The 22,281-nt window shown below is 40.5% G+C and overlaps 1 protein-coding gene across 1 annotated transcript in view; it reads right to left on the bottom strand.

Moving 5' to 3' along the window:
- LOC139536214 (polypeptide N-acetylgalactosaminyltransferase 9-like) overlaps window positions 1-20,051 on the bottom strand; it is a 31,029-nt gene extending 10,978 nt beyond the window's left edge. The window contains exons 1-6 of the mRNA XM_071336543.1: window positions 19,162-20,051; window positions 6,257-6,446; window positions 5,992-6,158; window positions 5,290-5,464; window positions 2,412-2,609; window positions 1,711-1,828 (exon numbers count right to left, since the gene is read on the bottom strand). Coding sequence (XP_071192644.1) covers window positions 1,711-1,828; window positions 2,412-2,609; window positions 5,290-5,464; window positions 5,992-6,158; window positions 6,257-6,446; window positions 19,162-19,402 — 1,089 coding nt within the window. The 5' untranslated portion in view covers window positions 19,403-20,051. The remainder of the gene's footprint in view (window positions 1-1,710; window positions 1,829-2,411; window positions 2,610-5,289; window positions 5,465-5,991; window positions 6,159-6,256; window positions 6,447-19,161) is intronic.
- Between the last annotated feature and the right edge of the window lie 2,230 nt (window positions 20,052-22,281).

Genomic DNA, 22,281 nt, shown 5'->3' with positions numbered 1-22,281 from the left:
GCTGTGAGCACAGCACAGAGAGTTGGTTTTAGAGTACCTCTCCATACTCCAGCGCTGTGAGCACAGCACAGAGAGTTGGTATTTAGAGTACCTCTCCATACTCCAGCGCTGTGAGCACAGCACAGAGAGTTGGTTTTAGAGTACATCTCCATACTCCAGCGCTGTGAGCACAGCACAGAGAGTTGGTTTTAGAGTACATCTCCATACTCTAGCGCTGTGAGCACAGCACAGAGAGTTGGTTTTAGAGTACCTCTCCATACTCCAGCGCTGTGAGCACAGCACAGAGAGGTGGTTTTAGAGTACATCTCCATACTCCAGCGCTGTGAGCACAGCACAGAGAGTTGGTTTTAGAGTACATCTCCATACTCTAGCGCTGTGAGCACAGCACAGAGAGTTGGTTTTAGAGTACCTCTCCATACTCCAGCGCTGTGAGCACAGCACAGAGAGGTACCTCACAATAGTATTATATGGCTTAAATCTCTTTTGATACAATCAACTCTCTCTCAATGAGTTTCTATTGTTGTGCTGTCTCCCTCTTCCACTCCCACTGTCTCTTCTACCTGGACCACATTTTTAGAATTGTATTCCCCGCTGACAGTAACATGGGCGCAACATAGGTGCAAACATGGGCTCTTCTCCTCCTCTCCGTACCCCTCCCTCTCTCCACATCCATCTCTCTCCTGCTGTCTCCTGTGTGTCCTCTCGTTTCCCACACACTGCCTCTCACGTCATAACGATCATGTCTGGGGCAATGAAGTGTAAAATATGCCAACGCACCAGCCTGTGTGCCAGTGGGACGCTGGTAGGTGACTGCAGAGTTCTGGATCACATTCAATTCTCACACTGGGACGCAACTTCCACACCAATGTCACTGCAGACTTTTTGACTGTCTACAAACCAAAATAGTCCTCTCCCAAAAACAATTAAACTATCTCAGTAATATTATTGCAGAGTTAAGGAATCCAAATGGGTCCAGGCCTTTTGTGAAATAAATAATTCACAAATAACTTGACACAAATGTTTTTGGTGCACTACAAGGGCATATTTTTGTTATTCAGCAGAATACCAGGTGCACGGTGCAGGATAACTTTCATCCACATTCATGCCAACTGGTCTCCCTGTATGCTTAGAGCCTAATGACTACTTAATGATCTCAGCAGAGCCACACAGAAAACATGATTGCAACATGAAGGGAGAGACATTAGTCAGAACAGCCCCATATGTTTCAATAACAAGACATTGATACCAAATCACCAGAAACTATCAGGATTAAGTTCTTTTTGGACCTCCTCAGGTCAATGATAGGATGGATTTTCCCATTCTGTTCTCTAGTAAAACTGAACTTGTTCTGAGTCATACTTGGCAGCCGATCCCTTTTAAAGATTTTGAAATCTATTTGGATCACTCAAATGAAAATGAGGCCAAAATCAAGAGAATAATTTGCTGTAGTTACGTTCAAATTAAATCACACCCACATCCTTTTTACTGTGACGGAGCTTAATTGAACTTCATTCATGACTTCCAGCACACAAACACTTAAACTCTCCAGTCACAAAGACCTAATGATTTTCTTGCTCTATAATATCTTTGTACTAGGCTAACACATAATGGATCACAGGGTTTGCATCTTACCAAGCTTAAACTAACGGATTACTTTACACAACATTTTCCTCAGTTCTTAGTTTAAGCATGTACCACTTAGAAACTTACCCTCATGCCCAACTCAATGTTCTCTCCTCCATACACCTCCATGCCTGGGTCTAGAAGGCCAATCTCTCTAAAGTATTCTCTGTTCACCACAAAGGAGCAGCCAATCATGGCAGGGGTCCTGAACAGGAGAAATTACATATTGTATAACTACCCAGTACAAAAGCGAGTTGTAAAATATTGTATATTTTAAGAACATGTTTTTCAAGCCCTTACAGTAAAACAACATACATCAGAGTATTGCACCAGAGTGCTGCCAAAGCACCTGCCCCCTGTCACGCCCTGATCTGTTTCACCTGTCTTTGTGATTGTCTCCACCCCCTCCAAGTGTTGCTTATTTTCCCCGGTGTATTTATCCCTGTGTTTCCTGTCTCTTTGTGCTAGTTTGTCTTGTATGTTCAAGTCAACCAGCGGGGTTTTCCTGTGCGCCTGCTTTTTCTATTCTCTTTTTGCTAGTCCTCCCGGTTTTGACCCTTGCCTGTTTCTGGACTCTGTACCCGCCTGCCTGACCATTCTGCCTGCCTTGACCTCGAACCTGCCTGCCACTCTGTACCTCCTGGGCTCTGAACTGGTTTTGACCTTTTGCCTGTCCACGACCATTCTCTTCCCTACCCTTTTGGATCATAATAAATATTGTGTCTGCATCTGGGTCTCGCCTTGTGCCCTTATAGCCCCCAATAATATCTAAAATATTTTTTCCATACCTGATGGGGGCCGTCTGATCTCCTCTGTCCAGCCAGGCCTGAGGGGGGATGATGTACATACACCACAGGCCCCAGTTGTAGCCATGGGCCGCGTTAGCATACTGCTGCACCTCAAACGTGTTGTGCTTGATGTTGTCGATCGAAGGCAGAATAATACGTGTTCGATCCTCCATGATTCTTGTTAGGATTGGCTCTGCCCTATCAAAGGAGGAAAGGGACACATTTTAGTCACATGTTGTACCTCTATAAATGTTGTAATATCAGGAGCTTGAGATGTTTACTGGTAACTGTACAATATCAACCATACTCAACAACTGGTCCAGATCCAGACCCAGAACAGGGTCAATATGGATGTTTTTAGGAACTCAGTCGGGCTTTCAACTTACTGCTGTTGAGCGTTTTAATAGTATCATGAACAGGGTGCAATTTCACAACGTGGTAGGGCATGGGCAGTTTTCCTCTTGTTATACCATTCACTGACAGACCTTAGAAAGCTATTTATAGCCTGTCAGAAATGTCCATTTGATCAACTACCTCATGTTAGATAGGTAGGCCTAACTTATCTTCATCTTGTAGGCTATGTATCATAGCCACATTGGCCAGATTAATTGCCCAGGAGCCTTGCCAGGGGACCCCATTGATTTTGCTGAGTAAGCCAGGTATCATATCAACACACAAGATATGGCAAAATATGTAGAATTGCAGGAAATTAGCTTTAAAACTGCAACATTTTAAAACTGGGGGTTTCTTACTGTGCTGATAAAAGAACACGTGTGAACAAATCACATCTTTATTTATTTTTTTATGTATAATGTTCATGAGTCAGACAGGTGATTTTCAGACAAGTGTGAAGTTTCACATAGATTTTTCACATGTTAATCTTTCACATGACTCAGACATGTGGTTTCCCAACATTTCACATGTGACATTATAAATTTCACATGTGCTTTTGTAACTGGTGGGATTAGAACCCAGTCTACCACGGGAGAAGTCAACATCTTGACCATTCGACCAAGAGTGCCAACAATCATTTTGAAGTTGCTGGCTGGGCTACCTCATCACGTGACCATGAGCAACTTGACTGACTCATGTCCGCTACACTTTCACATGTGCATTTTTACATTTTAATGTCAGCTAGGGCTGTCAAACGATTCAAAAACGTAATTGAGTTTATCGTAGGATTTGCTGTGATTAATCACTATTAATCGCAAATTCATAATTCGCTCAAATGTAGCTGTAATTTAAGGTGTTTTATACAAAAAGCATTGCAAGAATATTGCTGTTTTGATTTTGTCCAAAGTAACGGTTAGCAAAATCAGGTAACTTTCTTTATCCTCAAAGTCGACTTGTTTTGACATAGCTGTATAGACGATGTATTTTGAATGTTTTCAGGGTATTTTGAACACTTTCAGACAATGCAATACATCTTTTTTTTACACAAAAATTGCAAAAAGTTAACTTGAGATAACTCTGACAGCGCTAATTTGAACATGTTAAACAGGATAAATAAGGAGACACGGAGCGCTAACTTCTCTGTTCTTTTCACTGAGCTTCTTCCAAAGGTCACTGACCAACATATGAAGAAGAGAGGCGTGAGCCTGCAGCAGTAACACCCTGAATTGATGGCTCAGAAATTAGAAATAATTGTTTATTATTATAGTTACCTATTTACTTTATTATTATACTCAGGCAGGCTAAGTTACCTTTTTACAGAATTACATTACAGAATTTGCAATTCCAATTCCATAGCAATATGTTAACACCACCTTTTCACATGTGAGGAGAATAGCATTATTTCACCACCACATGTGAATTGCAATTCCACATGTGAAAGCTAGATTTTCACATGTGAATGTTTCTTACATGTGAAACTGAAAATACGATTTTCACATGTGAAGTTGCAATTCTATATGTGAAACTGCAAATTAGATTTTCACGTGATTGATTTTCACATGTGAAACTGCAAATTTGACATGTTTTCACATGTGAAACTGCAAATGTCACATTTTTTTTGTAAGGGCGGACCTTTTCAAATAATACTTGAGTACCTCTGCTGTAGATGTAGTGTACGAGCTGACATAAAAGGAAAGCATGACAGTAAATCATGTTTCTGTCATCTCATCTGTTCCCAGATGGAAAACGGGACCACCGCAGTCTGTTAAAATATTTCATCATCATCAAAACATCCTGACGTCTCACTGCTAGCAGAGTGAGGTGCACTTCTCATCTTTCCTTACACTTGACACCTCCTTTCCCATTTCACGCCTGTTCCAGAGATCAAAACCAAATCAATATGAATGTATGTAGCTAGCAGTTCTCTATATTACGGCTGTAGTGAAACGCTCAGGCTGATGGCCTCACATGGGACACATGGTTCTGTTTTTTAAGTGTAAATCTAATTTACTGATGCAATCAGAGAGAATTTTCCAATGCGGTCATAACATTTGCAAAGAGTGCCAATAAGGAGTCTACATTTCACAGCTGCAATATCATTTTAGAACAAATAGGGATAACCTCTGAGAGTTAGTGTAACCTTTCCTGAATGAATTGCTCTTTCCAAAGTTGCGTGATGAAGATGGATTGCAGTGACTACTGTACCTCCTTATCTTTCCATTATTGAAGGAAAGGAATACCTCTGATATTCAAATAAGAGTGCTCTTGTTCTGTCAGACTGTCTTAAGACTCAGACGCACAAACTCTATCAGCAGGTCTCAGTGTAATGAATTCCAGGCTTATAATAGTACAGTATGTTGCTACATATTGGAGGACATATGAGTGTTGCACCGCAATGTTTGGAAGAATCTGCATCTGATTGATTGATAATGCATTATTTTAAACTCCTTTTCAATCTGAGGAAAAATAAGAATCTCTTTCTCACCATGCTGTGTTGAACTCAACATGTGCGTCAAAGAAGCCGACAACTGGTGCAGTGGCTGCTTTCCATCCAAGGATTCTGGCCCGTATAAGTCCCTCTCGTCTGCTATTTCTGACAATCTTCACTAGGCCTGGATAATTCTTATTCACATACTGATCCAGGTTCAGCTTTAGGTCCACTGAAAAAACAAACAAAGAATCAAGTGTTGGAGCAAAAACTAGAAAACAATAATTTCAGGTAAGTCTCTCTCACTATCTCTCTCACGCTTACACACACACACACACACACACTCACCCACGCACACACACAGTCTTGTATAACTATAACTTGTGGGGACAAACAATTCAGTCCCATTCAAAATCCTATTTTCCCTAACCCCTAACCCTAACCCTAAACATTACCATAACCCAAACTCTAACCTTAACACCAAAACCTAACCTTAACCCTAACCCTAAATCTAAACCTAGCGCCTAACCCTAAAACTAACCCTAGCTCCTAACCCTAAACCTAATTCTAACACTAACACTAATTCTAACCTTAACCCTAAACCCCCTAGAAATAGCATTTGACATTGTGGGGACGACCAAAATCTCCCCAGATGGTCCATTTTTATTAGTTTACAATTCTTTTGGTCCCCACAAGTATAGTTAAACACGTCCACACACATATACACACACACACGCACTGGAAAAGCCCTTGAGTTACCACTGTCACTGTTGTCGTCCACCAGGATGATCTCCTTGAGGATGTATGCAGGTGTGTGATTGACCAGGCTGTGGACTGACCGTAGGATCACTGACAAGGCCTCGTTTACAAAGATGAACACCACCGTCATCTGAGGGAGGTCATCTGGGTAAGTCATCAGCTTGCACCTGTCAACACAATTTAGTGAGAAGCTGTCACATCAGTGCCCTAAACTAAAATGTTATCTTCTGGTTTTCAAGCTGTGAGGGCAGGGTTTAGGACCTACTTTTTCGGCCTGTAGTCGGGAATGGATCTATCCAGCGGGATTTGATTGCTCAGCTGTGCGTTGTAGCCATAATCTTTGTACTTTCCCCCATCTGGGTCACGGACAGGGTTTCTCAGGGTTGCAGGGTTCCTGGCCTGCCCCTGTCTCAGACCCATTTGTCCCTCCAGCAATCCAACCGGATTTCCCAGCCCTGTGGAAATTCAGAGGAAAATGTTAGACTTATTTTGCTGTCTGAGGTGCCAGCAAGCTGTTACACCTTTCATCTCAATTCGTCAATAATTTGAGCTGTCTCTTTTCCGTTGAGAAACTAAACAAAATGTGAGCATCTAGATGAATTGGAGAGTTGGCAATTGAAGTGTAGACAGGGGAAATAATTGACATGTCTACTGACTGACTCCAGCAGCTTCCCTGTTAAAGATAGGATGCCGTTGGATGAAATAATACTAAAAGTCATCTTCAGAAACTCCCAGTCTGACTGACAAACAGGAGAGCCAGGTAGAAGGAAGCTCAAGGTTGTTATTATTATTCTTTATCTAGACTGTACTAGTGGAGAGGAATACACAACAAGGGGACAGGATGATTGACTTGTAATGTGAGTAGAATGGCTTAGACTGTCAGTATTACAGCAGGACCTGGCATCTTGCTAATCCAATTTCTGAACTGATTATGCATTTAAACACTGATAATAAGTGTCAAAGTGACATAGTCGAAACTTAATTATTGCATTAATTAATTGATTCAATTAGCTTGTCCCTTGAGGTGGATTTTAGAAAGCAAATGGATCAGACAAACACCACATTGGATACTGAAGATGAATCTGTAAATGTGGTATACAAATGTAGGATCTTAATTTGACCTATATTGTCACAGTAAAATAATCCTGCAGCAACAGGATTTGAACATTTAGTCCATAATGTTGCTTGACCGGTGGTTGGGCCATTAGCTGGCCAAAAGTAGGCTACATGAACAGTGCAATACTGTTAATATAACCGTGTGTTAGTGCGGGTTTTCAGAGAATTTATGTAAATAACAAAGCTCATCTGCATATCCTGCAGTTCAGGAAAATTCTCAGCTTCAAAAGAGTGATCAAATTAAGATCCTACATCCTTAATAGTCAAACCCTTTGGATCCCGCGACGCAGTTGGCATCAGTTGCTGGGACTGATAGTCTCTGTTCAGTGATCCTGCCAATCAAGGACAGGTCTGATGAGCTATTTGGCATTGCAGCTATGCGTTGCAGCTAGCTAGCTGCATATCAAGCTAGCTGGGTTTTCTTGAGGGCTTGAACACAGCCCGCGACGCTGTTAGCCATTGTGCCTAGATCCCTGCTGTTTGTTGTTTTCAATCTTCCCTGTGACCTGCCCTGTCTGGAACTGCGAGGAGTAACAGAGTAATCTACCTTGCTTGTCATGTTTTGTCTTTGATCATCATGTCTTGTCCCTGTGCTTCCCTCTGCTGGTCTTATTAGGTTCTTTCCCTCTTTCTATCCCTCTCTCTCCTCCTCCCTCTCTCCCTCTCCCGCTCTCTCTCTCTATCGTTCCGTTCCTGCTCCCAGCTGTTTCTCATTCTCCTAACGACCTCATTTACTCTTTCACACCTGTCCCCTATTTTGCCCTCTGATTAGAGTCCCTATTTCTCCCTCTGTTTTCCGCTTCTGTCCTTGTCGGATTCTTGTTTGATGTTTGCTGTTCTGTGTCCTTGTTCCGCCCTGTCGTGTTTTTGCCTTCTTCAGATGCTGCGTGTGAGCAGGTGTCTATGTCAGCTACGGCCTGTGCCTTCCTGAAGCGACCTGCAGTCTGTGGTCGCGTCTCCAGTCGTTCCTCTCTACTGACGAGAGGATTTCAGTTTCCTGTTTTGGATTTACCTTTGATAATATCCAGGAGAATCATTGTTTGTTTAATACTGGAATAAAGACTCTGTTTCTATTACGTCGCTTTTGGGTCCTCATTCACCAGCATAACATTGCTAGCTACCATGACAAAGACCAAAGCCGGCGGGAGTACCGTTGAGGACAGTGGTGTCTCTCTAATACAGGTGAAGGATCTTTTAAACGGACAAAAATATAAATTAATTGATTAATGGACAGCTGAATGTACATATTTTTCTCTCTTGCTTTGTTTGCTCTTTTCAGTATTATGTCTATCTCTGATAAGCTACCCGGGAAAGGGCTGAAAACAGCCCATGTAAATAATGAATTCAATAACTTGCTAACATCAGATAACATTCATATATTAGCCATTTCTGAGACTCACTTAGATAATTCATTTGATGATACAGCAGTAGCAATACAATGATATAACATCTACAGAAGAGACAGAAATGCTTATGGGGGAGGTGTTGCTGTATATAGAGACATATCACTGTAATGCTTAGAGAAGATCTTATGTCAAGTGCTATTGAAATGTTGTGGTTGCAGACACATCTAAAGGATTGTATTTTGGGGTGTTGCTATAGGCCACCAAGTGTGAACAGTCAGTATCTAAATAATATGTGTGAAATGCTTGATAGTGTATGTGATGTAAACAGAGAGGTCTACTTTCTTGGGGACCTGAATATTGACTGGTTTTCATCAAGCTGTCCGCTCAAGAGGAAGCTTCTTACTGTCACCAGATCCTGTAATCTGGTTCAGGTTATTAATCAACCTACCAGGGTGTTTACAAACACTACAGGAACAAGATCATCCACATCGATCACATTTTTACTAATACTGTAAAACAGTGTTCTAAGCTGTATCCGTACCCATTGGATGCAGTGATCACAATATAGTGGCTATATCCAGGAAAGCCAAAGTTCCAACAGCTGGGCCTAAAATAGTGTATAAGAGATCATACAAAAGATGTAGCTGTGACTCTTACAGTATGTGGATGGTGTTAAAAATATTTGTTGGTCTGATATAATTAATGAGGAGCATCCAGACACTGCACTTGAATTAATGAAGTTGCTTCTTTCAATTATTGATAAACATGCACCAGTAAAGAAACTGACTGTTAGAACTGTTAAGGCTTCATGGATTGATGAGGGATGTTAAAACTGTATGGTTGAAAGAGATGGGGCAAAAGGAGTGGCTAATAAGTCTGGCTGCATATCTGACTGGCTGACTTGCTGCAAATTGAGAAATTATGTGACTAAACTCAACAAAAGGAAGAAAAAACTGTATTATGAAGCCACGATCAATGATATAAAGAAGGATGGGGGGGAAAATGTGGAGTACTTTAAATGAAATTATTGTCGGAAAGACAAATTCAACTCCATCTTTCATTGAATCAGATGGCTTATTCATCACAAAACCATTTGATGTTGCCAATTATTTTAATGATTTCTTCATTGGCAAAGTGGGCAAACTTAGGCAGGAAATGCCAATAACGAACAGTAAGCCATTGTATTCATGCATAAAAAAACAAATAATGAAAGAAAAGCATTGCAAGTTGGAATTTTGTAAAGTTAGTGTGGAAAAATTGTTTTCGATCAATAATGACAAACCTACTGGCATTGACAACTTAGATGGAAAGCTACTAAGGATGGTAGCTGACTATAGCCACATTTCTTTAATAATATGTTTATTATTTTCCAATAAAAAAAATATTTAAAAAAGACAGCAATACAGACATTGACATTCATTGTACTGTTGAATGGGATGGCTAATTTAGAGGACAAAACTTAACTCACACATACGTAAAATAAAACTAAATCCTATTAGGTGGTACATGTATAAGAAGACAGCATATAGTCATTACAAGCAGTGTAGTTAAGCCAAAAATAAATATTGAGTGGAGTACAGCACAGAGTAGCAGCAGATCATCAACCCAGTTATGAAGGGGGACTAGACCATATATTCAGTATCGGCTGCCATATTTTGTAAAACATTGGACTTCTATTGGAGGTATTGTATCAAATCTTTTCCATATGTATTACATTCCCTAAATCCCGTAACCACATTTCAAAGGTAGGTACAGTCTCCAATTTCCAAAATTGCAATATGAGCCTTTCGGCTTATAGAGTACAAAGAGAGACAGCCTTCCCTTCCTGGTTATTCCCATCAACTGTACCAAACAGTGCGATCAGTGGGTCTGGGGCTATAACTCTATTGAGGATAAGTAATCAAAAATGAGAGCCCAGTAAGCATTTAACTTAGGACATGTCCAAAATAAGTGGGTCAACGTCCCCTCATCCTGCTTGCACCTCTCCCACAGTGGTGAGGTGTCCGGGAATATTTTATGCAGTTTTACTTTTGAGTAATGTAACTTGTGTATCACCTTAAACTGTGCAAGGTTGTGTCTGGTATTCACTGAACTGTGGCTTATATTCCTGAGAGCTTCTACCCAGTCCTCATCTGGGATTTCTGAACCAAGTTCTTGTTCCCAAGCCCTTTTAATGGTGTCTGTGGATACCTCTATGTGGGCCTGTAGCACATCATACAGTCTAGAGACCGACCCTTTTGAATGAGGTATGACAAGGATCAGGCTATCTAATGTAGGACTATTTGGCTTAATGCCATACTGTGGGATATGTGTTCTGAAGAAATTCCTGATTTCTGTGTTGTTGGCATGTTAAACTTATCCTGTAAGTTGTTGAAATGAAGCTAACTGACCATCAATGCATAAGTTACCAATTGTTGTGAACCCCTTCTCCCTCCACCCCTTCTCCCTCATCCAATGCAGGGTGGAAAGCGTGATTCAGGCAAATCAGGCTGTCAATGTATACAGTGGGTATGTTAAGAAAATACCTCATCTGTTTCCAGATCCTAAGAGTATGACAAATGATTGGATTAGAGTCATAAGTGGCTTTTTTCACATATGATGGACTATTAACAAGTGCCGGGAGTGAGGAACGTTGACAGGAGGCCTGCTCAATCAAAAGCCATGAAGGCATATCATTCTGTCGCTTCCCAGGTAAACTTTCCCTCCCGAAAGACACAATGTTCTGATTAGCAGCCCAATAATACAGTTTAAAGTGAGAAAGGCCAAAGTCCCCCTCTATCTTGTACTTGCATAAATGCTTCTTTGAAATTCTGGCTGCCTTGTTATCCCATAAAAATGGAATTACTATTGAATCCAGTTTCTTAAAATAGCTTTGTGGTATGAAATTGGGTAGACATTGGAAGAGGTAAAGAAACCTGGGTAGGACAACCATTTTAATAGTGTTTATACGACCAACCAAGGAGATAGGCAGAGTTTTCCAAAAATCTATATTTTGTTTAAGCTGATAAATATTCATGTCCCAATTTGCTTTCAATAGCTGAACAAGGTCTCTTGTCACTACAATGCCAAGGCTTGTGAACTTGTCCATCACTGTTCTAAATGAGGTAGATTGCAGAAATTGCATATCCACAGGCCGGGATATCGGCATCAATTCACTTTTTTGCCAGTTTATCTTGTAGCCAGAGAAGGAGCCAAATGTATTTATCAAGTTAAGTAAGGGGGGAATAGAAGTTTTAGGCTTGGATAAAAACAAAAGAATATCGTCTGCATGTAGGGACATTTTGTGCTGCGTGTCTTTAATTTTAATCCGGAGCTATATCGGCACATGCACGAATGCGTCGTAGCAAGGGGTTCCATGGCTATAGCGAAGAGAGCAGGCAAAATAGGGTACCCCCTGTCGGCAGCCCTTGAAATGACTGCGACATTTCCTGGGTGGTTACCACGGACGCCATTGGATGTGCATAAATAATTCTTATCCAATTAATAAATTCCTTTCCAAACCCGAAATGCTACAGAACCAACATCATATACTTCCACTCAATCTGATCAAACGCCTTCTCTGCGTCAAGAGCAATTACCACTGCCTCAACTTTATGATCATGATACATTACGTTGAAAAGGCGTCTCAAATTGTAGTATATATGTCGGCGAGGGATAAAACCTGTCTGGTCAGGGTGTATGATGTCAGAAATAGATTTTTTCAATCGGTTTGCCAATATCTTTGTCAACACCTTATTTTCTATGGGGAATAACGACACGGGGAGATAAGATGACATCTCCATGGAATCTCTATCTTTTTTCAAGATCAGTGCTATTGTAGCCTCATACAGTGTTTGCGGGAGTTTGGCATTTTCTTTGGATTGTTTAAACATTCGCAACATAAGTAGAGCTAGAATGGCGCAGTACTTCTTATAGAATTCTATTACATATCCATCGGGCCCAGCGGCCTTGCTGTTTGGAAATTGTGCTATCGCTGTGTTAATCTCCTCTAAAGTTATCCCAGCATCGAGTGCATTAGCTGCCCCCCTGTCTAGTTTAGAAAGTTCACATTCAGTGAGAAAGCGTTCCATAGTTTGTGGATCAGTAGCATCGCATTTTGATTGATATAGCTCTGAGTAAAACTGCACAAAGCATTTATTAATATCCTGCGGATCTGTTACTATTTTACCCTTCTTGTCTTTTATTTTGTGAAGAGCTCTAGATGCCTTTACATGCCTTAGCTGTCTTGCTAATAATTTATGTGGTTTGTCACCCAGTTCAAAATAACTTTGTTGCGTTCTAGCAAGTAAAGAGCCCACCCATTTCGAAAGGATGGTATTGTATTCATATCTCAACTTTGTGATCTTCTCAAGGACTGCATTCGAGGAATTCGTCCTAAAAATGTTATCCTGTTCCCCTTATAGCCACATTTTTAATTTGAGCGTAGAGGAAAGTCTTTGTCCTCAGGCCTGGAAGGAAGCCAAAGTAATTCCGCTACCCAAGAGTGGTAAAGCGGCCTTCACTGGTTCAAACAGCAGACCTATAATTTTGCTGCCAGCTCTTAGCAAACTGTTGGAATAAACAGAACTTTATTTTTGGAGTTAGGTGTCAAAAAAGCAGAGGATATCTTTATTACAGACAGACCTCTCCCCATCTTTACAACCATTGAATATATATGTTTTGAACAGGCCAGTTTACAATCTAAGGTAACGCCAAGTAATTTAGTCTCCTCGACTTCTTCAACAGCAACAAATTCATTCCCAGATTCAGCTGAGGTCTAGAATTTAGGGAATGATTTGTACCAAATACAATGCTCTTCGTTTTAGAGATGTTCAGGACCAGTTTATTACTGGCCACCCATTCCAAAACAGTCTGCAACTCTTTGTTACTGGTTTCAGTGACTTCATTAGCTGTGTTTGCTGATGCATACATAGTTGAATCATCAGCATACTTGGACACCCATGCTTTGTTTAATGCCAGTGGCAGGTCATTGGTAAAATGGAAAAGAGTAGAGGGCCTAGAAAACTGCCCTGCGGTACACCAAACTTTACATGTTTGACATTAAAGAAGCTTCCATTAAAGAAAACCCTTTGAGTCTTATTAGATAGATAGCTCTGAATCCACGATATGGCAGAGATTGAAAAGCCATAACACATACAGTACCGTTTGAAAGTTTGGGGTCACTTAGAAATGCCCTTGTTTTTTAAAGAAAAGCTATTTTTTTGTCCATTAAAATAACATCAAATTGATCAGAAATACAGTGTAGACATTGTTAATGTTGTAAATGACTATTGTAGCTGGAAACGGCTGATTTTTTATGGAATATCTACATAGGCGTACAGAGGCCCATTATCAGCAACCATCACTCCTGTATTCCAATGGCATGCTGTGTTAGCTAATCCAAGATTATTATTTTAAAAGGCTAATTGATCATTAGAAAACCCTTTTGCAATTATGTTAGCACACCTGAAAACTGTTGTTCTGATTAAAGAAGCAATAAAACTGTCCTTCTTTAGACTAGTTGAGTATCTGGAGCATCAGCATTTGTGGGTTCGATTACAGGCTCAAAATCGCCAGAAACAAATAACTTTCTTCTGAAACTCATCAGTCTACTCTTGTTCTGAGAAATGAAGGCTATTCCATGCGAGTAATTGCCAAGAAACTGAAGATCTCGTACAACGCTGTGTACTACTCTCTTCACAGAACACAGCAAACTGGCTCTAACCAGAATAGAAAGAGGAGTGGGAGGCCCCGGTGCACAACTGAGCAAGAGGACAAGTACATTAGTGTCTAGTTTGAGAAACACATGTTAATTTAACACATGTTAGACTGAAGTCTAACAAAACAACCCCCACAATCTTTTTATCATCAATTTCTCTCAGCCAATCATCAGTCATTTGTGTAAGTGCTGTGCTTGTTGAATGTCTTTCTCTATAAGCATGCTGAAAGTTTGTTGTCAATTTGTTTACTGTAAAATAGCATTGTATCTGGTCAAACACAATTTTTTTTTAAAGTTTACTAAGGGTTGGTAACAAGCTGATTGGTCGGATATTTGAGCCAGTAACTTTACGGAATTTAAAATTACAATGCTTGTCTTTCATCATTTGGTCAGATATACTTGGATGTGTAGTGTCAGCATTTGCTGCTAGCATGTTATGCCTACGTTTGCTATTCTTGCCAATTTAAAAAATCATTAAAGTAGTTGGCAAAATCAGTTGTTTTTGTGATGAATGAGCGATCTGTTTCAATGAATGATGAAGCTGAGTTTGCCCTTTGATCCAGAATTTCATTTAAGGTGCTCCAAAGCTTTTTACTATCATTCTTTATTTCATTTATCTTGATTTCATAGTGTAGTTTCTTCTTCTTTTTATTTAGTTTAGTCACATGATTTCTCAATTTGCAATAAGTTTGCCAATCGGTTGGGCAGCCAGACTTATTTGCCATTCCTTTTGCCTCATCCCTCTCAACCATACAATTGTTCAGCTCCTCATCAATTAACAGTTTCTACATTGTAATCAGGGGGCTGTTATAAATACTATGCATGCCAGTCTCTCTTGGCTAAGCGTTGAGGAGAGACTGACTGCATCACTTCTTATTTTTATAAGAAACATTAATGTGTTGAAAATCCAAAATTGTTTGCATAGTCCACTTACACACAGCTCTGACATACACTCTTATCCCACCAGACATGCCACCAGGGGTCTTTTCACAGTCCCCAAATCCAGAACAAATTCAAGAAATTATATATAGAGCCATTATTGCATGAAACTCCGTTCCGTCTCATATTGCTCAAATAAACAGCAAACCTGGTTTCAAAACACAGATAAACCAACACCTCACAGCAGAACGCCTCTCCCCTATTTGACCTAGATAGTTTGTGTGTATGCATTGATATGTAGGCTACGTGTGCCTTTAAAAAAATGTATGCAGTTCTGTCCTTGAGCTGTCTATTAATGTTCTGTATTATGTCATGTTAAATATTTTGTGTGGACACCAGGTTGAGTAGCTGCTGCTTTTGCAACAGCTAATGGGGACCCTAATAAAATACCAAATACCAAACCTGCTGCAGAAATGTCACCATCTGGCTTGAATTTCATCACAGATATATAAACTTTATATCTGATACAGTTGAAGTCGGAAGTTTACATACACTTAGATTGGAGTCATTAAAACTCGTTTTTTCAACCACTCCACAAATTTCTTGTTAACAAACGATAGTTTTGGCAAGTCGGTTAGGACATCTACTTTGTGCATGACACAAGTCATTTTTCCAACAATTGCTTACAGACAGATTATTTCACTTATAATTCACTGTATCACAATTCCAGTGGGTCAGAAGTTTACATACACTAAGTTGACTGTGCCTTTAAACAGCTTGGAAAATTCCAGAAAATGATATCATGGCTATAGAAGCTTCTGATAGGCTAATTGATATTATTTGAGTCAATTGGAGGTGTACCTGTGGATGTATTTCACGGCCTACCTTCAAACCCGTTGTTTCTTTGCTTGACATCATGGGAAAATAAAAAGAAATCAGCCAAGACCTCAGAAACAAAATTGTAGACCTCCACAAGTCTGGTTCATCCTTGGGAGCAATTTCCAAACGCCTGAAGGTAGCACGTTCATCTGTACAAACAATAGTATGCAAGTATAAACACCATGGGACCACGTAGCCATCATACCGCTCAGGAAGGAGATGTGTTCTGTCTCCTAGAGATGAACGTACTTTGTTGCGAAAAGTGCAAACCAATCCCAGAACAACAGCAAAGGATCTTGTGAAGATGCTGGAGGAAACAGGTACAAAAGCATCTATATCCACAGTAAACTGAGTCCTATATCGACATAACCTGAAAGGCCGCTCAGCAAGGAATAAGCCACTGCTCCAAAACCGCCATAAAAAAGCCAGACTGCGGTTTGCAACTGCACATGGGGACAAAGATCGTACTTTTTGGAGAAATGTCCAATGTTCTGATGAAACAAAAATAGAACTGTTTGGCCATAATGCCTATTGTTATGTTTGGAGGAAAAAGGGGGAGGCTTGCAAGCCGATGAACACCATCCCAACCGTGAAGCACAGGGGTGGCAGCATCATGTTGTGGGGGTGCTTTGCTGCAGGAGGGATTGGTGCACTTCACAAAATAGATGGCGTCATGAGGAAGGAAAATTATGTGGATACATTGAAGTAACATCGCAAGACTACAGTCAGGAAGTTAAAGCTTGGTCGCAAATGGGTCTTCCAAATGGACATTGACCACAAGCATACTTCCAAAGTTGTGGCAAAATGGCTTAAGAACAACAAAGTCAAGGTATTGGAGTGGCATCACAAAGCCCTGACCTCAATCCTACAGAATATGTGTGTGCAGAACTGAAAAAGCGTGTGCGAGCAAGGAGGCCTACAAACCTGACTCAGTTACACCAGCTCTGTCAGGAGGAATGGGCCAAAATTCACCCAACTTATTATGGGAAGCTTGTGGATGGCTACCCGAAACGTTTGACCCAAGTTAAACAATTTAAAGGCAATGCTACCAAATACTAATTGAGTGTATGTAAACTTCTGACCCACTGGGAATGTGATGAAAGAAATAAAAGCTTAAATAAATAATTCTCTCTACTATTATTCTGACATTTCACATTCTTAAAATAAAGTGGTGATCCTAACTGACCTAAGACAGGGAATTTTTACTAGGATTAAATGTCAGAGATTGTGAAAAACTGAGTTTAAATGTATTTGGCTAAGGTGTATGTAAACTTCTGACTTCAACTGTATATAACTTTGCAGTCAAAACATAATTTGTCCATCTAAGAAACATTGCACGACTCAAACCATCGCTCTCCCAGCCAGATGCAGAGAAACTCATCCACACCTTCATCGTCTCCTGGATCGACTATGGCAACGCTCTGATCGGGGTTTTCCAGCTAAATCACTTAAGAGGCTACAACTTCTCCAGAATAGTGCTGCCAGAGTGCTGACCAGGACCAAGAAGTCAGCCCACATCACCCCCATCCTTGCTGAACTCCACTGGCTACCGGTCAACTACAGGATTGACTTTAAAATCCTCCTCCTAGTGTTTAAAGCCTTGAATGGATTGACTCCCAACTTTATCAGCGACCTCATTTCTATAAATGATCCACCTCGCCTTCTTCGCTCCAGCAACTCCCTACTTCTTCAAGTCCCCAAGACACGTCTCCATATTATGGGGGACAGAGCCTTCTGCTCCCTTGCCCCTCGCCTATGGAATGCTCTCCCTGACCATCTGAGAGCTGCTCTTCATCAATCGGATCTTTTAAAACGGCCTTAAAATCAGGGGCGCATCTTTGGTTTTAGAAGTGGGGGGACATACATTATTATTATTGTTTTTTTATCCAGCCAGATAAACACTCCAAACAGCCTACCTCGGCCGCTCTGAGGAGTCCGCATGGTCCTAAAGCACACCGTTACTTTGTTTTGTATCACATTTCAATGATACAACTGGGGGGTGGCAAAAATGCCATTTCAGAATGTGGGGGGGACATGTCCCCCCGTCCCCAGTGAACGTTGCACCCCTGCTTAAAACAACATATTTCTACTGACTTTCTATTTTATAGTACTAATCTGGAAAGTCCTTTTAGGATTCAGAATTGCTATTTCCTGCTTTGATTCTAAATGTGTGATGTTTATATCGTTTAAAAAAAAAATGTATTCATTGTTTGTATTTTTGCCTATGTAGAGCTTTGAGATAACACTAATGAAAAGCAGTAAACAAATTAAATGTATTATTATTTATTATTATATAACCTCAGGACAGTGGGGTATAGAGATTTCTTCTTGGGTGACTTTGTTATTCATTAATTTTAGTCTTTAGTCCTTGTGCAGTAAAATAAGAGGTGATGTTGTCCTTTACAATTGTTTGGAGCAAGATTGAGACCCATCTATTAAGGCTGACACACCATCCATCCTTCTAAACTGCTTTGTAATGGATTTTAATTATACTCCTCAAGACAATGTTATTACATATTTTCGGTGCTAAAAAGAGGGACCATGGACATTAACCATGGAGAGCTACTGGATGTGCAGGCTTTTCTTTCCACAGTCCTCTAAAACACATCTGCTTCTACACCTGCATTGCTTGCTGTTTGGGGTTTTAGGCTGGGTTTCTGTACAGCACTTTGAGATATCAGCTGATGTACGAAGGGCTATATAAATACATTTGATTTGATCTGATTCAGCTAATCAAGCTGCTGATGAGCACCTTATTAGTATCTTCCAGTAAGTATTGGCCACCCCTGATCTAATGAAAAATATATAATTATGGCCAGTCACACAGTCTATATACTGTAATAGTTTTAATGATCCACAATGAATTGTTATATAAAACAAACTATAACTCTCCATATGGATTAGACTTGTATAATGCTAGTATTTTGGAAGGAAAACAGCCCTTTGTCTAGGTTATTTTTGGATGATTGAAAAGCAGGGTAGACATGTGGGCTGAAAGTGATGCTGGGAATGGTACTGTAAATATGGATGAGGTAGATGCAGGCCACGTTGATCAGTTATTCCAAGATAAGAGAAGTACGATACCCATTGGGTTGTATGGCACCTGAGATGTGGCAAATCCACGAAACACTGTAAAATGCATGATTTACTCGAAGCACTATACAATTCATTAATAAAGCCCAGACATGGGGTGAAATAAAGTTACACCAAGCTGACTCTTGATGTTCATGATCACATCAATCAATCATTTACCGTTTAATTGATGGTAGACCACGTCCTCAAGATACTCGAGCCTTTGAAGAATAGCCTGCTTGTCCACAAAGTTAGTGACTTTTCCATTTCTACGGTTAGATCTTTGCTCAGTGGTCCTGCCGTTTTTCATGAATTCCTCTGAGCGATCCTGAATTCTGCAGTAAATCGAGAACAGTATAATGCCCACAAAAACGCAGATGTTTACAGTCAACAAAGTTTTTATCCGCCGTGCCCCAGCCATGAAACCGAGAGGAATCCGTCAGCATCTACCCATGAAAGAATAACACGTGCACTCCAAGTTTAGTGGCCAATCTTTGTGTATGTGTATTGGCACGTAGTCTCGTCATAGCCACCTCAGTGCTCCCGCGCATAAAAGGAGCTGTTCATTCAGCACCATCCTCGCCGCAGGGATAAGAGTGGGCAAGAAGGCTGTCAAAAACAATAAGCCAACGTAGAATCACATTTCCATTCTATTGCCCAGGGCATCCTCTCCAAATTGGTTCAAGAGAGAAGATATTGTCGGGCGAACTCCTGCCCCCCAACTGATTGCTTACTCAGCGACTGATTGCTTACTCCTTAGCAGCATGGCAGTATATCTCGCTCCAGTGCGCTAAACGCGGGGCTTGTTTCCAGATGCCAGTAGTACAATCGAGGACAAAAGAAGCGAGTGTAGCCTAGGCTAATACCCCATCTGGGTCTCCTCAGTCACCCCACTTGAGACGATTTCATAAAATCATGAACAAAACACCAAGGCGTTACTAATGAGAAGTGAATGTAATCCTTAATCGCATGTTACCTTGCTCGCTTGATGAAGACTGTTAAGTAAAGATAAAAGGGCTGATATAGGCTACCAGTAACCAAGGTATGTCTGATATCGCCCCGATGCACTCTGTTTCTGTACAGAGAGATGGAAAGCATCCTTGTTACAGTTATCTCTCTCTCTCTCTCGCTCTCTCTCTCTCTCTCTCTCTCTCTCTCTCAATCTCTCAATCTCTCTCTCTCTCTTAACCCAATGTTCCCCGGTAGGCCATCATTGTAAATAAGAATTTGTTCTTAACTCACTTGCCTAGTTAAATAAAGGTAAAATCTGTGTCGTTTTGCTGCTGTTGTTTTTTGCTGTATACTAATTTCCCAGGCCACCCCACATAAAGCAGGCGGGTGCTGAATGTGCGTTGCTATAATTACACAATCCACCCAGAGGCCCAAACTGTTCCTCAGGGCAACAGTCAATAGTCTAGACAGGGGGTATGTGGGGCCTCAAATCATATAGAATAAATAAAGCTTGTCCCAGGATATCCAAAGATAATAACAAACATCCAAGGAGGGAAAATAAATATCCCCATGTGTAAAATTGCATAATGCTTTACATTATAAAATACATCAGCTAGAAGTAAATGATATTGCAGTAATAAAGGACTGAAGCCGTGTCCTGTTAAACAATGCTACAGTACCATTATGCATCGAAGAAGCTGCACTGTAAGCTAGAAAAAGAAAAAATAGAGACATGGCAATACTTCTATTTACTTGACCAGAATTATCCAGAATTATGTCATGGAGTACATTCATGTAATCTTTACAATCTGATAGGTGGATCTGGCAAATCCCTTATTTGCATCTAATGACATTAGTAAAACTGTTATTCCTTTGCTTGGTGAAATTGACCACATGGAAATGCAGACAAACCAAATTGTCCATAAAGAATATTAATGTACAGCTTAACAACCAGAAGCATAAATCTGACTTCATACGATCTTTTACATGTTGGTTAAAAACTGCTGAGGGCAGCTTAATGTTTCTAACAAAAGTTGATTTGGGACCAAAGCACTATTTATTTTAAGCAAAGTGATGAATGAAAATGTCTGCACAGAACAGAAATGCCAACTGTTTATATTTTCTTACAGAATCATGCGATAAAGGGCACAGGACAATAGGCCAAGGCAAAGAATCTTCCATTAAACTTGTTATTGTAAAAAAAAATATATAATACACTGACCTTTAGCAACATAAAGTGTCCCTTAAGATATATTGCACACTAGCAAAAGGCACATTTTAAAGGCACATTTTAAAGTTGGTTTGGCATTTCTATCTTAAACCATTCAAGAGCAATATCCCGGCCCTTCCATTTAGGAGCTATTCTGTAAACCAAAACTACACGTCATTGCTGAAGAATACCCCATGGAAACTCACAACACCACCCTGAGTATATCTTAAAAAACCACCGCGGAGGTGACACTGGGTATGGCTCTCTCTCTCTCTCTCTCTCTCTCTCTCTCTCTCTCTCTCTCTCTCTCTCTCTCTCTCTCTCTCTCTCTCTCTCTCTCTCTCTCTCTCTCTCTCTCTCTCTCTCTCTCTCTCTCTCTCTCTCTCTCTCTCTCTCTCTCTCTCTCTCTCTCTCTCTCTCTCTCTCTCTCTCTCTCTCTCTCTCTCTCTCTCTCTCTCTCTCTCTCTCTCTCTCTCTCTCTCTCTCTCTCTCTCTCTCTCTCTCTCTCTCTCTCTCTCATTGGCCTTCCCACTGAATCCATCCAAACACATTTCCCAGGCAATCCTGCCTCTGTATTAGGAAATGTTCAAAGCCATCACATCCTATTCAGAGCCAGTGGCAGCCTGAGTGCCAGACATGCTCTCTTAGCCAGATTAACAGCTTCATGAGAGCCATCAGGCTGCAGCTGCTGTGGTCATACAGCACATTATACAGCACATCACAGGCAGGAGAAAGATGGGGAGAATAACAATAAAACAGTTCCTTGCCTCATTGCAATAGGCAAACATTGTTTAGGAAGTCTGCCTAACATGTTTCAATTTTTTTTTATTCTTTGAACTCTGAGATGGGGGTGGGAGACAATCTGAAGTTCTATCTTCTTTTCCTTGATCAGAGTTTTGTAATAAATGTATTGTTTTTTTGCTTAGAACATATTTCTACCATATGGGAACATTCCATATCGTCCTTAAAGGCCCAGTGGAGTCAAAAATGATTTTGCTGTGGTTTACATATATTTCCACACTTTGAGGTTGAAATAATACTGTGAAATTGTGAAAATGAGGCCTGCAAATTCAGCCTGTTTTGGTGGAATGGAGTTTTGGCCTGCCTAGCAGTAAATTAGTTAATAGGCTAATAAGAAA

Source organism: Salvelinus alpinus, chromosome 1 (genome assembly GCF_045679555.1).
Source record: "Salvelinus alpinus chromosome 1, SLU_Salpinus.1, whole genome shotgun sequence".
Taxonomy (NCBI): Eukaryota; Metazoa; Chordata; class Actinopteri; order Salmoniformes; family Salmonidae; genus Salvelinus; species Salvelinus alpinus.
The sequence above is the reverse complement of the archived record's forward strand: the minus strand, read 5'-3'. Positions and strand labels throughout refer to the sequence as shown.